Source organism: Schistocerca serialis, chromosome 4 (genome assembly GCF_023864345.2).
Source record: "Schistocerca serialis cubense isolate TAMUIC-IGC-003099 chromosome 4, iqSchSeri2.2, whole genome shotgun sequence".
Taxonomy (NCBI): domain Eukaryota; kingdom Metazoa; phylum Arthropoda; class Insecta; order Orthoptera; family Acrididae; genus Schistocerca; species Schistocerca serialis.
Genome location: NC_064641.1, coordinates 491,383,108 through 491,401,581, shown reverse-complemented (window position 1 = coordinate 491,401,581; position 18,474 = coordinate 491,383,108). Strand labels below are relative to the sequence as shown.

At 39.8% G+C, this 18,474-nt stretch overlaps 1 protein-coding gene across 1 annotated transcript in view; it reads left to right on the top strand.

The window, feature by feature from the left end:
* LOC126475207 (proliferation marker protein Ki-67-like) overlaps window positions 1–18,474 on the top strand; it is an 81,770-nt gene that overhangs the window by 24,301 nt on the left and 38,995 nt on the right. Inside the window, exons 4-8 of the mRNA XM_050102861.1 lie at window positions 7,115–7,176; window positions 8,065–8,178; window positions 10,083–10,583; window positions 10,666–11,644; window positions 12,468–12,637. Of these exons, the coding sequence (XP_049958818.1) occupies window positions 7,115–7,176; window positions 8,065–8,178; window positions 10,083–10,583; window positions 10,666–11,644; window positions 12,468–12,637 (1,826 nt within the window). The remainder of the gene's footprint in view (window positions 1–7,114; window positions 7,177–8,064; window positions 8,179–10,082; window positions 10,584–10,665; window positions 11,645–12,467; window positions 12,638–18,474) is intronic.

Genomic DNA, 18,474 nt, shown 5'->3' with positions numbered 1-18,474 from the left:
TTCAGTAATCTTTATGGTTTAGTTATTGCTTTTTGCTCCACTTTTGTATCAAATGATTTTTGCTTCACTTTTGTATCAAACACATGAAAGTTTCAGCATGGGCACAAACATTGAACCACACTTTAACATACCTGAGCAAAATTGTCATCAATCTGAAGATTGTTTTGAACACCAGTGCTTTGTCAGGCACAGTCCTGTTGGAGGTGGTATGCATTGGCCTTCCTCCAACTTGTGAACTGACTGACCGAGCCAGGTATAAAGGACCTTCAGTTTAGCCAGAATCTGAACTACGTTGTAACTAGGCGTTTTTTCATATCACCAAAAATTGCCAGAGGTGAAAGGCAGTGATGATTCACAGATCAAAATATTGAGGGGGCCACACTGTGATTCAGGTAAAAAAAAAATCGATTTTTGGTTTTCATCATATTTCGATAGATAAAGGTTTTATTTAAGTGCTCTGAACAGGATTTTGCTAAAAAATGTTTATTAGAGCATTTAAAGATCATTTTCCTGCCACATGTGTTTGTGCTATGCCCACTTTTCTGCATATATTTTAGATCTTTATATTCCCTATATTGCACGTAACTTCAGAGTGTGTTGGCTATTGTTGTAATGCAACGGTCAGTATTCTTTTGTTTCTGCTGTTTGTAAACAACACGTGGTTAGGTTTGTTAAAGTGTGATTGCGAGTAATTGTTAGTTGCGTTTGCAATGCTTGTTTACATGTGTTTTGATGTGTTTATTGAAGATGACGAAACATAAAGGCATTTTCAAGAAACGACGATTTAGAGGAAACAAGTTTAGAAAGCTTTCTGTACAAGAGGTTGTGTCATCTGGCAATGATGTTTCTAATTGTGATTCAACAAGTGCATGATCAAAGAAGCTATCACCATTTCAAGGGAGTTTAAATGAATTTACTGTTAGGGACAAGGGGTGCAGTAACATTATTATAAATTTGAGAATATTATCAGATGTAATTTCTAAATTTGTACAATGTAGACAGTGTGGTGAGCCACAGTGTGTGAAAATTTGTGAGTGTGCCAGTGAGAGAAAAGGCCTAGAAATTGCTTTGGATTTAATTTGCGGTAAATGCTCAGCTGTGATTACTTTTATGAGTTCTTCAAAACCATATGCAAGTGGCCCTTATGAAATCAATTCTAGATTAGTCTTACAGTCCATTGGCAAGCGCATGGCTGCAGGGAGAACATTTTGTTCAATGATGATGAACTTACATCAGCCACAAAATAAATTTGAAAAACTGACTGCAGTATTAGAGAAAACTGTATGTGAGGTAGGTGAGGAAAGCATGAAACTGGCTGCTGGGGAAGCAGTGGAAGAAAATGATGGATGTTTGGATAGTGCAGTAGCACTTGATGGAAGTTGGCAGAAAAGAGGACATACTTCTCTGAATGGAATAGTGACTGCCACGAGTGTAGACACAGGTAAAGTGTTAGATGTGGAGATAATGTCTAAATATTGCAAACGTTGTAAAGTCTGCAACTGTGGATAATTTTAGAGGAGCAAGTGGTGGTATAGAAGTTCAGGGAGTACAACAAATATTTCATTGCTCCATAGAAACAAGAGGCATACGGTACACCAAATATTTGGGCGATGGTGACAGTAAGGCATACAACAATGTGGTGAACTCTAAGCCACATGGAGATGCCATTATTAGCAAAATAGAATGTGTAGGCCATGTTCCAAAACGTTTGGGAACAAGGCTGAGAAAACTGTTGATATGAGAGGAAAAAAATTAGGAGATAGAAAATTGTTGACCAGACAGGGTCAGTTAACTAAAACTGAAATAGAAAACTTGCAGGTATACTATGGACAGGCAATTAGGAAAAATAAAGAAAATCTGGAGGCGATGCAGAGAGCTGTTTGGGCCATATTCTTCCGTAAGTCCTCTACTGATGATAAGCCATGTCATGGATTGTGTCCATTAGGAGAAAATTCATGGTGCAAATACCATAGGGCTCAGGCAACTTGAGAATCTTATTCTCACCAGCGTTCTCTTCCTGCTGCTGTTATTACAGCAATTAAACCTAGTTTCAGAGACTTGGCTCATCCTGACCTTCTAAGGAAATGTCTGCATGGGCAGACACAGAACCCAAATGAATGTTTCAACAGCACAATTTGGAACCACCTTCCTAAAACCGTATTTGTAGGCACGCATACAATGAAACTAAGAGTTCATGATGCTGTTATTACATTCAATTGTGGTAATATTAGAAAGTGTTTGGTACTGAAAAAGCTGAGAATTAATCCTGGTGAAAATATGATCACTGGGCTACAACATTGTGATAAATGGAGGATAGCCGATGCAGACAGGTCTGCATCTAATATGGCCATGAAAGCAAGACAAACATCCAGGAAGGTGAAAAAGGAGCTCGAAAACCTGCTAGAGGCCAAAGGTGGGCCATCATATGCAGCAGGACAGTTTTAATTAACTGTACAAATTTCAAAAGTTTTTTGTTTGAAGTCAATTTCCTGCAAACTAAAATTTTCAGTACATATGCCCCATTATATCAGAAACTATCATAGATAAATGAATGAAATTTTCAGTGACTGTGCATAACATAAGAAGCCACCTCTGGTGCTACATTCATTAATATTCCCCATTAGGAAGTTCACAAAAAATATTGTCTGCAGAAAAACTTAATATTTTTTGTTAATAAATTAAAAAAAAGTATTTCTTAAAAACTATAAAATGGATAAAATAGATTTTAGTACAGTTTATTCTATTATCATGATGTAACATACAGTAAAAATATTAAGGTCCTGCATCAAATAGTTCTCCCCCCCCCCCCAGAAATGGGTCAAATACTTGCCTAAATTAACATGGGTTAGATAGGCAGGGTGTGGTCCCCTTAAGATTGACCAAGAATTGAATCTCATACCTATGGATTTGTAGTCTGGCATATTATCACTGAGTCACTTCAAAGAAATTATATAACACGCCTCATAACATACCTTTCACTGTATTTCTGTGTCGAACGTAATACCTCTCCAAAGTTGACGTTATTTATTTTATATTGACTTCTTCATGTGGGTCACAGATGATTATTCAGATTTAGCTTCAATGATAACTTAAATGTAGTATGTCCACTTTTTCGTGGAATGCAGTTTAGTGTTCATGTTTTAACAGTTCAAGGAACTTGATTGTGTTGGTTGTTGTAGATACTTGTAAAGATAAAATTAGAATTTAATGTTTTCTCTCTTCTCAGCATGACTTTTAAAGTTTTAAATCATGTTTCATTGTTAATAAAAATACAATTCATGTTAGTACCAACATTTGTGTCAGCGAAGCGTGTTTAGGAATTTAGGTTTCAGACTTGATCTCTGGCTGTGTCAGAAAAATGCCTCGGTCAGTCATTCTGTAAACAAATCATTCATCCAAGCACTTCTCTGAGCTTTGTAATCAACAAGAAGTGCTGACGTATTTATGTTTTTGAACAGTCTTGGTTTCTTAGATTCGCCAATTACAAGCAAGGGCAATTGTTGGTTACCACGTGTGTTGCTGCATGTTGCAATGGTCGGCCTTTCCTTTGCTAGTTCTGTGCCTTTGACTGTTTGATTCTTTGAGGCAAGAGACTTTAGAGGGAGAATTTTATAGTTCAGTTACTGTTGTGTGATTGATCAGATACCAGTTTATCTTCTGAAGATATTTTTTCAAAATGTTCAACAAATGCTCTACCTGCATCGTCATCGGCAGAAAGTTTTTCACCTGAAATAGCAACTTGCCTAATGCCGTGACAGTTTTACCACCAGTGAAGCCAATCTTCACTTGTTTGGAACATCCTTCATCACCTCCCAGTTTTCAATTCAATTGAAAATTTTATTTATTTATTGTTTAGAGGACCTGAAAGTGGGGTTCCTTTACATATTTCCCAACAAAACCAAGCCCACTCAGTGTCATCCAAGAGCTCAAGATTCGCCCGCACCCCCACCCCAATGCTTTTCTAGTTCTTCAAGCATTTTCACATCTACAGTTAATTAAAAAAAATTAAAGATCTCTTCGTTCTTTTTCCAGTCTTTTATGGTTATCACTCCAGCATCCATTTCAGAAGCTAATTTAGTGGGAAGAGCATGGTGGTGCAGTGGTTAACACACTGGACTTTTCTGGAGGATGACATTTCAAACCCACGTCCGGTCATTCAGACTTAAGTTATACATAATTTCCCTAAATTACCACAAGCAAATGTCGAAATGGTTCCTTTGAAAGAGCATGGCCAATCTCCTTCCCAACCTTTGACACATTCCACTCTTGCGTTGTCTCTAATGACCTTAATGTCGATGGGACCTTAACACTAACCACCACCACCTCTTCCTAATTTAGTAAGTACCTCACCTTTGAACACAACATTTCATTTTCAGATTTGTAGCCATTTTTAGTCTTCCGGTATTCCTCATACTTTTTAATCACAAGTCAGTAAACTGTATAAAACTGCACTCCAACTTTAAAATGAAGAGGAATACAATAATAAACATAAAAAGTATACAGATAAAACTGCAGATTAGAGTAGAGTAAAGAGAACAGCCTAACAGTACAGCGGTCTGTCAGCTGAGCATGTGGGAGGAGCATGACTCAGGACACCTGCTTTGATGAGTAAAATCAATTGATACTGCTGGCACTGTTCGGCATGGAGCACAGACAGATGGTTGGACACATGGGCAGATTGTCTGAAGAGTCGGTTAGTTAAAGGCTGGATAATAAACATTCTACTGTACTTACAATGTGTGAAGTGTCGCCGCGTAATTTCAGTAATGGCCACAGGAAACTTAAGTGCAATAATATTGTGATCGGGTGATACCAACTATGTAATAGGGGTGATGGCTGTTCATGATGTGGTGTTTGAAGTCAGATGGATTTTTGTAACAAAATGGATTGTCAGAAAGGAAGATGTTGAATGTGACTAAGCAGTATATATGTAGTTTTGTCCCAAGTAAAATTCAACATGATGATGAAAACAGTTGGTTACAAAAGACGTTTATTTTATGTCCAATTTTTGCTCACATCAGGAAATGCAGTGTGCTTTGCATGTTTTCAAGCTATTACTTTGTTTGGCAGTGTTGATTCTGGCCTAGTCCTACACTGTTTTGTAGAACTATACCTTTTTATGTGAAACACAACACAGTGCAGTACCACAAAGCAGTGTGGTTGTAGGCTGGAATCAACAGTGCAAAAACAAAGGAGTGTCTCAAAAAGTGTAAGCAAATGGCATTTTCTGGTGTGAGTGAAAATCTGACATAAAATTCCATAAGTGAAATCAGCAGCTTTTGTAACAAACAGTTTTTAATGTATAAAGCAATCCAGATTGTAAAAATCTTTCATTGTAGACCACAGATGATTCATTTCATTAAAATGAAACGTGCATATTCATGGCCACAGAAATTAAGTTAATGTCTCAGATTTATATGCGTGCAGTCTTCTAAAAAGCAAAGCTATGCTGTCACAAATTGTTATTAGGCAGGAACGTAATAGCACAGCTTGTGAGCAGTGACTACATACTCCTGCTTGTCAAAAATATGTAGTAGTTTGTTTCCGATATGTTGCAGTTTCCATTACTCACATTTGGGGCCCTTAAAGCTACCACGACCCTACAGTACTGTTGTAAGATTTCTGCCAATTATGCTGTAGGTGGCTAAGAGGACACCATATTGTCATTTAGTGTGCTTTTATTGTCTGTGCTGTAAGAACTGTAAGTTGTAGCTATAAATAATAGATGCAAATTGCTCATGACAGTTGAAAAACATAGTCTGAGTTTGCAGTTCCCATCTAGTTCACACGGCCAATACTGTACTAATTTTAAGTGAGCGGTGATACATGAAACAAAGGCCACAGCAGGGAAGAAAAAAAAATTGCTGTCTCAAAAGTGAATGTTTGTAGGTAACGTCTGGAGGAGGATAAATTAAAGAACAGCAGTTCTACATACCAAACTTCCGAGGGATCAAAGTAGAAAAGGCAGCAGATTGTTCAGTACATGCAAGGGAAACACAGCGAAGACTTCCCAATTACTGGAGAAATTATCAAAATGAAGGCAATTGAGATGAAGAAATCTGCCTATAAAGTTAACATTATATCTGTTCTGAACTTGGGGCCTTTGACTGCTTAAATTTCAACAATACAAGGAGAAATAAAATAAACAGATGGAATTGGTTTACATTAATTTTTATCTACACTTTCTCTATGGTATCGCTGTTTTAAGTCATCACCGGGGATGCTAGTTTTACCTAACCAATGAGAGGGGACAAGATTTGTTGAATTTGAACATATATGAGCAGCAGTGAGATTTATAATCTTGGTTACCACAAATATTTGTGTTCCGAACTGAGAACATTAGTATGATATCAGCAGCAATAGTTTAGTGTAAAAGTATAAAACAACCTTGTATTTTTTGAATAATGAATTTGGAGGAAACCTACTCTTCATGTGGAAAATATGGTACTTAGGTAAAAGTGTTCTCTTATACTATTGAATGGACATTTGGTTCCCGATAGTTTGTTAGTTGACTGTGTTGAGTTGGCTTATTGTGCTATTTAATGAGGACACGTTGAACCCCTTGGTACTGCAAGCATAGCGGTCTCGAAATCATTCACAATGTGATATGTTTGTCACCACTGTACATGCTTACAGTAATGTGACCGCGTAATTCCGGTATACTTACAGTAATGTGACCGCGTAATTCCGGTAATGGCCACAGGAAACTTAAGTGCAATAATATTGTGATTGGGTGATACCAACTATGTAATATAGGAGTGATGGATGCATGGTTGTTTATGATGTGTTTTTTGAAGTCAGATGGATTTTGTAACAAAATAGATTGTCAGAAAGGAATTAGTTGAATGTGACTAAGCAGTATATATGTAGTTTTGTCCTAAGTAAAATTCAACATCATGATGAAAGCTCAGCAAAAATTCTCAGTGATTGAAAAAAATAGTCCCCCCCACCCTGGCTAAGACTCGTACTATACTTATTACTTTAGACTTTGACACTACATGTATTTTTTTAAATAATCCAAAATTATTATTTGTTATTATTTGACATAAAAACTCACTCCCTCAATTATGAACTTAGTTTCATAATGTAATGCTTGTTCTCGTTTTATTCACAGATGATATGGGATCTTCAAAGCGACTGGTGGCTGTTGTATCACCACAGATCAGAGAAAGACAGGTAAGTTCACATTGAAAATGAGCTTAGGTTGTTAGGTTGTTGCCGGCCGAAGTGGCCGTGAGGTTAAAGGCGCTGCAGTCTGGAACCGCAAGACCACTACGGTCGCAGGTTCGAATCCTGCCTCGGGCATGGATGTTTGTGATGTCCTTAGGTTAGTTAGGTTTAACTAGTTCTAAGTTCTAGGGGACTAATGACCTCAGCAGTTGAGTCCCATAGTGCTCAGAGCCATTTGAACCATTTTTTTGTTAGGTTGTTTTAGTCTGTAAGGCAATGCTTTGTTTTTTGTATTTTATGAAGAAAATGTTGCATATGTATGCTAGTGGAAAGTGCCAAAATTTAATTCCAATGCTTCAGTCCTTTGTCATTCTCAGTTAATACAAACTGTCTTTGTAATAGTACAATGTTATAATAAATTAATCAGTGTTTTAAGCAACATCTTAGAGTTGCTGTATATATATATATATATATATCTGCTTGTGTCTGTATGTGTTGATGGATATGTGCGTGTGTGCTAGTGTATATTATACTACAGTATAAGCTCTTTTCCCCATTATACTATAAGTTATTAATTAAGTCTCAAAATTTGCATTCCGTTGCCGCATTAGACATATTTTGCTTTATACAAAAACAATTGGCATGTAAAGGTGTATACTTTTACAGTTTGGGCAGATTTCCAAATTATACGCGTTCTGCCTTGATGAAGTTTTACTGTATAAAAATTGTGGTTCCATTTATTGTGCCCATGCTTCTTTACATGTGCAGCATTTCTTTATGCTTTGTTGTTTTTGTAATAAATGGATTCTGTGTTAATTACTTATCACTGTTAAGTTTAATGAGACAGCATATTTTTTGTTTTTTAGTAGTAACTATGTGCTTCTTAATTTATAGGAAACATCACAGTCTCTTAGGACGTGGGTACTACGTAGGTCAGTAGGGAACAGCTTGTCAAGTCGCACCCGGCATCCTGCTAAGACGGTGGAAGGAAGGCGGAGTACTTCCTTGGTATTTTTTGAACTATTTATGTGTATTAATTGTTGTAACTGTTAAGTTGTATTTTAACAATCTTATGAAAAGTATAGCTACTATTCACCATGTTTCAGAGATGCTGAGTCACAGATAGGCACAAGAAAAAGACAGAAGGTGAGTTTTCAGCCAACAAGGCCTTCATAACCAGCCCGCTCACAACCTGGCCTCAGCGGTCAGAGACTGGTTTTGTGCGTGTGTTTTGTCTATTTCCAGTGAAGGCCGTAGTGGCCAAAACCTCGCTTTCTGACAGTCTTTTTGTTGTGCCTATCTGCAACGCAGCATCTCCATTATATGGTGAGTAGTGACCATCCTTCACAGAATATTGTGACATTCCGTTGTTGAAGTTGTATATTGTTTAATGGGGAAAGTAGTTTTGTGGACTGCATTGTGCCTGATATGAGTATTAATGGTTTCAGTCTGAATGTGTCTGATGTTGGGTCAGGGAAATGTCGTCATGTCTTTACAATTTTTCTCTTATTTGTGCAGCACGATGTGATTCAGCAATGGAGGAATATATATATAATGTAGTTATTGCTAGGTTTCGAATTAGTTCTGCTAATGTATTGTGCATTCTGGTATTTTATTGAAGTCTGTCATAGCTATTATTAAATTGTTGAGTGCTCAATCATAGTATGGTGAACGATCTTTACTCGTGCACCTCTGCCACAGTAGTAAAATCCCCTATCACATTGCCATCAACACAGTACTAAAGAGATTTGAGAACGTACATAGTGCTAGTGTTTCTGCTGCAGCTTCCAGTATTCTGTGGAAAGAGGGTCTCCTAAAATTACTACAGTCAGATTCACAAATGGCAATGGTCTGCATGCAGGTCAAAGTATGGATGGGGTTTGCAGTGTTTATGCCATTCTGGCCGAGCTGTTGTAGGCGCTTCAGTCGAAGGTTCGAATCCTGCCTCGGGCATGGATGTGTGTGATGTCCTTAGGTTAGATATGTTCAAGTAGTTTCTAAGTCTAGGGGACTGATGACCTCAGATGTTAAATCCCATAGTGCTTAGAGCCATTTGAACCATTTGCAGTGTTGCCATTTCAAAGCGCCAGTTCGGTTATGTACATAAAGGGGCTTCGCAGTTGAAGAGTTTTCTGCAGATAATGTCTCTTGCTTACCACCGGCAGCCATTAACACTCGTAACAAATTGAATAAAAATTCACTAAATACTTCGCTATGATCATGTTTCTCACACTATGACTTTCACAGCAGTGTGCTAAGAACACTACTGAACACTTATTGGTTGTAGGACAGTGCGTGATGCCAGGCGCACAGCGAGAGTCTAAACTCTACCACCCTTGTTTGTGGTTCCATCTATGAATGAGAGACTCTTCAACTCTGTCAGCTCCTAAATAATATCCTGTGTCATAAGTAGTTCAAAAGTTATCCTGGATGAGGAAGAACTGAAGAATTGAATTCCACAGGAATCTGTACTTGCATCATTTACTTTCAACCTATGTATTGCAGATATTCTTCTAATAGCAGAGTGCACGCACAAATTTATATCCCAGATTTCTATCTTGAGCTAAGAAATGATGTGAAATAAAGTAGAGGGTAAGGCCCACGCCAGCCGTTGTGGCCGAGCGGTTCTAGGCGCTTTAGTCCGGAACCGCGCTGCTGCTACGGTCGCAGGTTCGAATCCTGCCTCGGGCATGGATGTGTGTGATGTCCTTAGGTTAGATATGTTTAAGTAGTTTCTGAGTCTAGGGGACTGATGACCTCAGATGTTAAGTCCCATAGTGCTTAGAGCCATCAGCTAAGGCCCACTACTGTTGGGAATAAGGTACATCACTCATATGTTTCAAAACCAAGTCAGGATGTCATCCAGTTTGTAAATTTGTTAAAATTGTTCTAATATCTGTTGTTATTTTCAGGTTAAATTTGGTCCCCAGGATTCTGATCAGTCTGCAGTATCAGATGACAAGACTCCGCGCTTAGTAAATGTCACCCGCCGTACCAGTGTTACAAGTTCAGTGAAAAAATCACTGCTAAAAGTAACACCACATGTAAGAAAATCTGGTGGTGCCTCTACTGTACAACCAATTCCTTTTGAAACACCTCACACTGTTACATCTGTTATGAGTGGCAGTGTTTCTGATTTGGTGGAAACACCAGTGTCAAAAACATCACGTGTAAAGAGATCAAGTATATCTTACAGTGTCACCCCTCGCTCGCGAAAATCAGTGCAAATGGGAAGACTCTCTCACAGTGTGCCATCTTTAAAAAAGACTCCTAATGCAGAGGAAACAGTTGCAGTTTCTTCACCAAGAAGGTCCTACAGGAAGGACCCCTTAGGAGTTTCGTCAAGTGTTAAATCTGCAAATGCTACACCAGATGGGAAGTTATTTGGAGGGGAGACTCCAGGTGTCTCACAGGTACAGCCATTGCATTGTAAAACGTCACAAACAGCAAAAAGTTCCTGCTGCAGATACTTCTAATATATGTTGTTGTTTTCAGGTTAAAATTGGTGCCCAGGATTCTTATCAGCCTGCAGTACTGGATAGCAAGACGCCGCACTCAGTAAATGTCTCCCGCCGTACTAGTATTAAAAGTTCAGTTAAAAAATCGCTGCTGAAAGTAACACCAAATCCGCGAAAATCTGGTGGTGCAGAACCAATAGCTTGTGAAACACCTCACACGTTTAACTCGGATATGCGTGATAGTGTTTCCGATTCAGTTGAAACACCAGTGTCAAAAACATCACGTGTAAAGAAGTCAAGCATATCTTACAGTGTCACCCCTCGCTCGCGAAAATCAGTGCAAATTGGAAGACTCTCTCACAGTGTGCCATCTCTAGAAAAGGCTCCTACTGCAGAGGAAACAGTTGCAGTTTCTTCACCAAGAAAGTCCTATAGGAAGGACACCTTAGGAGAGTCCTCAAGCGTTAAATATGCAAATGCTACACCAGGTGGGATGTTTATTGGAGGGGAGACTCCAGATTTCTCACAGGTACAATCGTTGGGCAAAAGATCACAAAGGTATAGCCAAAAAGTTCCTGCTGCAGATAATTCAGCAACCATAGTACAGTCTCCAGATTTATTCTTGTCAGATCAGATGCCCTCCAATGGAGAAGTGGCACAGCTAAAAGAATTGCAGAAATCGTCTGCATCTGCTGTGGCTGAGAGACCCAAAAGAAAATCAGCTGGACTGCTGCTTGCGCACATTCGTGAAAGTCAGGAATTGTTTTCTCGTAGCCGTAGAAACTCTACTCCTTCAGCAAATACTGACAAAATAAACACTAGGTCAGCAAGAGCTTCAATGATTGTGCCTAAGAAAAGTAAACTTTCTTCCACGCCCATATCACAGTCAAAGACACCTCGCAAGCTTAAATCCCTTCGGGCAATGTCAGCAAAAGCAGCCAAGCGAAGATTGACTGATGTAGACCTCTCGGAGATTGCTGCTAATAAGCTAAAAGCTAAATCACCTAAAACTCCAGGTGTGTATAGTATGTTGTTTTTTATTAATTTTCTGAAAATTTTTTGTTACAGTAGTAAGGATTGTATATGCCGACTTAAGTGTGTGCAGTTGCAACTTATGAATTTTGTATGATGGCAACTTATTGCTGTAAATTACCTCCTCAGTTCAGTATTTGGGTAGAAACACTGATTGTGAATAGTTGTAATAGAATACATTTTAGTTTGAAAGCTTGCCTGTCAATTTGAAATATGATTAAAAAAAATAGATTTTAGGTTTCCTTGTCACTGGTAATGGCAGTTAATAATACCAGATATCCAAATAGTATGTGAAGTTTCTAGTAGTGTTATTAAGTGTAGTTTTCAGGGCTTACATGTTCTAGTAATAGTTATATGGTTATATGTCCATCAAATTTTTCTTGACTCTCAGATCAAAATTGCAATTCTAGGGCACTAGCAAGTATCACAGATTTGACATCCAACAATTATGTCAAGGAAAGTCTCTACTGACACTATAGCGGAGATGCTGGTCTGCAACTCAGCATCTCCGCTATATGGTGAGATTTGACATCCAATATTTTAGCTGCACAAGTGGCATTACCAAAGAATTAAATGAGTTATACTACTTTGCATTAGTGAAATAAACTCGGAGAGCTGGAATGATTGTCATTAACATTAGACCCAATGAGAAATAAGCTGTAGACATTGTCATTGAGACTGTGTCTAAATGTACATTCCATCAGATGTTTGATAATTTTGAGTGAGTGTTACGTTAAATAACCAGCAGTCCATTATGACATTGTATATGTACTCTAGGAACTACATTGAACTTGTACATTGTTGCAGATAAGAAGAAAATGGCAGCTTTGCTTCAGTGTCATAAGCCTCGAATGCTCTTTTCAGAAGTTGTGAAGAAAACTCCAGTGAAGAAGAACATTGTTGCCAAGCTACCATCAGTGCCAATAAGTCGACGTAGAAAGGTGCCCAAGAAACCCAAGGTTCATACTCCAAGAAAGGTGAGTGGAGCAAAAAATATGGACTGCGTATACAGTTTGTCATGAATTAGTTTTGATTGTTAAATCATAGATTTCAAAAAAATATTGGTGTCGCATATGCTGAACAAACCTGTCATCCAACCCCTTGTTAGTAACATGAATGGCATTGCTTGCCCGTTGCAGGGCAGCTACCGCAAAAGCTAGGTAGTACCTACTCTACTCACTCTCTGGGGGAAGTGCACTTTTCGGTAAACAGGGTGATGGCATATATAACACACCCCGTTCATGCAGTTCTGCATTAGTCCCAATTCACAAAGCACTGTTATCACGTACAGCTCCGTATATCTTCCACACTACTTTGTGTTTCCATGTGTCCAAGGCATTTCTAATTTGTATTATTGTCCACGCTTCTGAGCCACATATACTGTATTTACTCGAATCCAAGCCGCACTTTTTTTCCGGTTTTTGTAATCCAAAAAACCGCCTGCGGCTTAGAATCGAGTGCAAAGCAAGCGGAAGTTCTGAAAAATGTTGGTAGGTGCCGCCACAACTAACTTCTGCCGTCGAATGTATGTAGCGCTACACAGGCATGTTGTGTAGGCAACGAGATAAATACTGGTGCCAAAACCTCTGCGTCAGTAAATAAATAAATAAATAAATAAAAAAAGGTGGAAGACGAGCTTTTTTTTCTCCGCCCCGAGTTTCGACCACTGCATTTTCATACATTATCCAACGAAGTAAATACAAATTACGTATTGTTCATCTTCGAAAGTAGCAGAATTTCAATGTACTACGAAAATCCGACTGGCAAGACTGTTGCTAATAGGAACCTGATGAAATGTGAATCACATGCAGTATTCTCTTCACCATAAGAATAATACGAATATAAACATTTTGCCATGTATTTTTCCTGTTGTTGCTATCTCATTTAAATCCTGTCTGCCTAATATACTACGAAACGAGAGTGAGACAACAGCAAACGCGGTAGAAAATACGTATAGTGTCCTGTTTATATTCGTATTATTTTTACGCCTAATAGTGATAGTCAGAAATGAAGCACGGCAACTGACTAGATTTTTAAATCTAAAATGACTAATTTCTGGCAGAATTTGATTTACTAAAGAAGCGGCCGCAAAGATTTTCAATCGGAGAAAAATTTTCGCCTAACTCTCGTTCAGAACATGTTCTATAATACGCAGTCTATTATTTAGTTCTTGTTGATCATTATCAAAGAAAGCAGCAGTGTAAGTAACAACAAGTAGCAGTCATTTGCCATTGTTTCGCTAATGAGACAATTCCTCTCTTTTTTTAATCGTAAGCGGCGGTAGCGCGCACAAAAGCAAGCCATGCCGCAGGCGGCGACAGGCCGTAAACACGCACTATCAGAATGCGACAAACAATGCATGACGCAGTACAGTAATGCATTTTCAGCTTAGAGTGACGTAAACACCTATAACAAAGAGAACGGCACTTACCAGATCAAAGCAAAATAAGCAATTGATTCAAACCAGACGAAGCACGTGAAAAAGGAAGGGTACCCGTATAAATACGGACAGAGCGCCTGACGCATAGCAATGGCTACCTGGTAAAGCTGAACTGCTAAGCTTACGACTCGAACCAAACTATTGTAGCTGTATCGTCTTTCATTCGATCTAAATTGTGTCTCGTATTACAATGGACCAACTTTGTTTCGATTTGAAGGTGCGGCCTAAAACTTTTCTCTCCCCTTGAATTTCGAGTCTCAAATTTCAGGTGTGGCTTAGATTCAGGACTTTTTTTTTCCCCTTGATTTCGAGTCTCATTTTTCAGGTGCGGCTTTGATTCGAGTGCGGCTTAGATTCGAGTAAATACGGTAACACCCCCTTCAGTGTCAGGGGCTAGTGTAGACCCGTGGTTATTCCTAGGTGTCTTCTTACCTAGTGAAGCTTTTATGTTTGACAGGACCATTGTTAGAACACCCATCAGTTTTTGCTCATTTCAGTCTTTCTTTGAATCTTTTGGCATAATTACTTGTAGTCTCCTTCAGGGTTTATCTTTAACTTTCATAGATTTTACAGAAGTATGGGCCCTTTGAGGAACAGTATCTTACATGATGCTTAATCTACCCATTGCACACTGTGATCCTTTGCACCAGTTAGCTGATGGCAGAGCTGTAACATCGCCATGTATGCTAGGGAGTAGGTGCCTGTCCAATCTGGGACTCCGGGCAACAACTAAAATGCCAGGTAGCCTTAGCCTTGCTTTTGCCTTTGCAGTGCCCGTGTGGCGCACACGGAGGGGGAGTATCCAATTGGAGTAAGGGGCATTGGGGCAGGTGATAGGCAGTGAAATTGATCAAAGTCACTCATATCAGTGGCCATGCCGACACAGCTGTGTCAGTTGATAGAAAGCAAGACTTTAATGCAAAGGCTTACAACCATGTGGTGCTGCAATTGTTCGTCACACCATGAGACGAGTCAGACAAGGAGATACAGAGGTGGATAGTTCACCCCAGTTCTTTGTATGCTGAAGAACTGTTGGAGAACCTTTTGCAACAGTGCAGCAACTGTTTTCGTTGGAAATATGGAGGATTGGTTCAGAGAAGTTAATACAATACAGAAGTCGAGGAATGGATCTTTGTTTATCAAAACATTGAATGCTAACTGATCACAGGTACTTCAGGTCTGTGACAAAATCAGGGATGTACTAATTACCATCTCTCCTCGTAACAAGCTCAATAGGATTAAAGATGTCATCTGCCATCAGGATGTGACACTAAAAACAAATAATCTTGATTACCTAGAGTGGAGTAGAATCCATTTCTTTTGTCACATTCAGAGAGGAACGAAGGATAATGGGGAGATACGAGCTTTTGCCCTAGTCTTCAGTGGAAATATTTTACCTGCAAAAGTTAATGATGTATTTCATAGCAGTGATGTTGGGCCATATTTTCCTCCTGTAATAAGATACTTTAGATCCCAGAGGTAGACACTCTTCCTCCCACTCCATTAATAAGGCTACTTGTGGGACGTGTGGAAGGACAACGCATGAGGGCAGCCCTTGAGAACAACCTCCTGTATTTTAAATCTGCTCAGACTTTAAACTGCCTTGTTTGCCAACAAGTTCATTGCTAACACACAAAATACCTGGCTGTAACACTTTGTAGGCATATGAAATGGAATGACCACATAGGTTCAGTCATAGGGAAAGCAGGTGGTAGACTTCGGTTTAATGGTAGAATACTGAGGAGGAGCAATCAATTTACAAAGGAGATAACTTACAAATCGCCCGTGTGACTGGTTCTCAAATATTGCTCAAGTGTGTGGGACCTGTACCAGATAGGCCTGACAGGGGATATTGAACATAACCAGAGAAAGGCAGCATAAATGGTCACAGGTTTGTTTAATCTGTGGGATAGTGTCAAGAAAGCCTGAAGGAACTGAACTGGAAGACTCTTGACAATGTAATCTGTCCTGAGACAGTCTATTAACAAAGTTAAAGAACTGGGTTTAAATGATTACTCTAGGAATTGCTGCAACCCCTATGTGTCGCTAGCATGGAGATCATAAAGATAAGATTAGAATAATTACTGTACGCATAGAGGCATTCATTCGGTCTGTGGTCTTTCTGTGCTCTATACATGAATGGAATGAGAAGAAACTAATAACTGGTACAATAGGACATATCTTCTGCCATGCACCTCACAGTGGTTTGCCAGGTATAGACATATACACCTCTCAGAATCCTTAATCAAATGCTTAACTGCCTTAGTAATGACAGTGTAACACGTTGTTCTCTCTAATGTTTTCTCTGTGAGATTGATTAATAGTGACCTTCTGGTTGTTCAGCGGAACTGTCGTTTCCATTTTCTGCACAATATTTCCCAACCAACCCAGCCATCTTCTTCATAAACTGCATGTTTTGCTCTTATGTTTACTTGTTGCCTGGAATCAGACTCTGAGCTATTGTTGGTCCTTCAGCAGTATATATAGTAGTTTGAGATTCCTGACTTGCACTGTCGTCTTCACATCCACTGTCGCTATCAAAATAAAGACATTGGAAAATCTGATAAACAGTGGTCAAGGATTAGATTTAAATAACACTTCAGGTCTTTCACTCAATTTATTAAAATGTCACCAACCATCACATCCATGGAAAATGGTGAAGGACTTAGCGTTTTATGATGTTTCAGTGCGTACTCCGTAAAATGAGAGCATCAGAGGGCGCATTGAACATTGGAAATGTAATCTGGCTATAAGTAGCCACATGAGACCAACAATAGCTCACAGTCTGGTCAATGTCAGATAGTGAGTACAGATACTAGCAAAACTTGCAGTACATGAAGAAGACAGCCTGGTCAGACTTTGAAATATTGTGCAGAAAATGGAAACAGCTCAGGTGAACACTCAGTCCACTATTAAACTTAACACATTGTACAATGGAGGAAGAACGAAGTTATTCCTATACTGAAACCAGGAAGAGACCCTTAAATTTAGACTATTTGACAGTGAAACCTATGACAAATGGGCTGTGTAAATTATTTGGAGGAATAATCAGCCAACAACTGAGTTTCGTGCTGGGAAGCCAGAGGGCATTTGCCCCAATTTCAAAATGGGTTTAGGGCATTCCGGAATCAGCAGTGTGCAAACTTTCGAGCATCACCAGCACCAAATTGTTGTTTTTCTTTCTTTTTTTTTTAAGAAGGCATACGATACCACTTGACACTCACACATTCATCTGCTCTGTACAAGTGTGGCGTCCAACTCCGCTTATCCATTTTTACCCAGAATTTCCTATCCCTCCAACTGTTTTGGGTGCAGATAGATTCAGCCCTGTGCAGTCAATATGTACAGGAAACTGCAGTCCCTCAGGGATCAAGGGGGTAAGAATAGGCCTGCCGTATTCCTGCCTGTCGTAAGAGGCGACTAAAAGGAGTCTCAAACGTTTCGGCCTCTCAGGTTTGACCTCCATCTTTCCGCCATGCACCTTGTTGGTTGTAGCCCCCTGACAACACGGATCGCTCTACTGGTGCCGGCGCCGTTAACTCCCCACGTATGCCAAGGAGTAGATGCCCATCTCCCTGGGGCATCGGGACTCCCAGCAATGGCCATCCTGCCAGGTAGCCCTTGCTATGGCTGGGTGGCACCCGTGGGGAGGGCCCTTGGTCAGAGTAGGTGGCATCAGGGTGGATGACATGCAATGAAGTGGGGCAAATCATCTCTTGCTGGTGACCAGCCACCAGCAGTCTCTAACCATTTGAGGGCTCACTTTAAAGATAACGTGTATGACCCCAAATCGTTCCCCTCCCTGGCCACACCATGGGAGGAACAAAAGGCTATGAATGACAGAGAAAGGTATTCACCCCAGTATCTCATCTGTACCAAAGCTGACAGGGAATCCTTTGTGTCCGTGAAGCATCAGTTCTTTGTGGGCAATTTAGAGGACAAGTTTGGGGAGGTGGAGGGCTTGTCCAAAATGCGGTCAGGGTCAGTCTTGATAAAAACAGCATCCTCTGCCCAGTCATGAGCCTTGCTCGCTTGTACGAAGCTGGGGGATGTTTCTGTTACTATCACCCGCCATAAAAGCTTAAATATGGTCCAGGGCATTATTTTCCACAGAGATCTTCTTTTACAGTCCGATGACGAGCTGCGCGCCAACTTAGAGCGATGAGGTGTCCATTTCGTCCGGCGCATCCACCGGGGTCTGAGAGCTCATCAAGTTACTACGTGCCTTCATCTTGGCCTTTGAGGGTGACACATTACCTGAGAAGGTCAAGGTGATGGTCTACCGTTGTGATGTCAAGTCATATATCCCTCCCCTGATGCGGTGCTTCAAGTGGTGGAAGTTTGGCCATATGTCTTCCCACTGTGCTTGCAGCC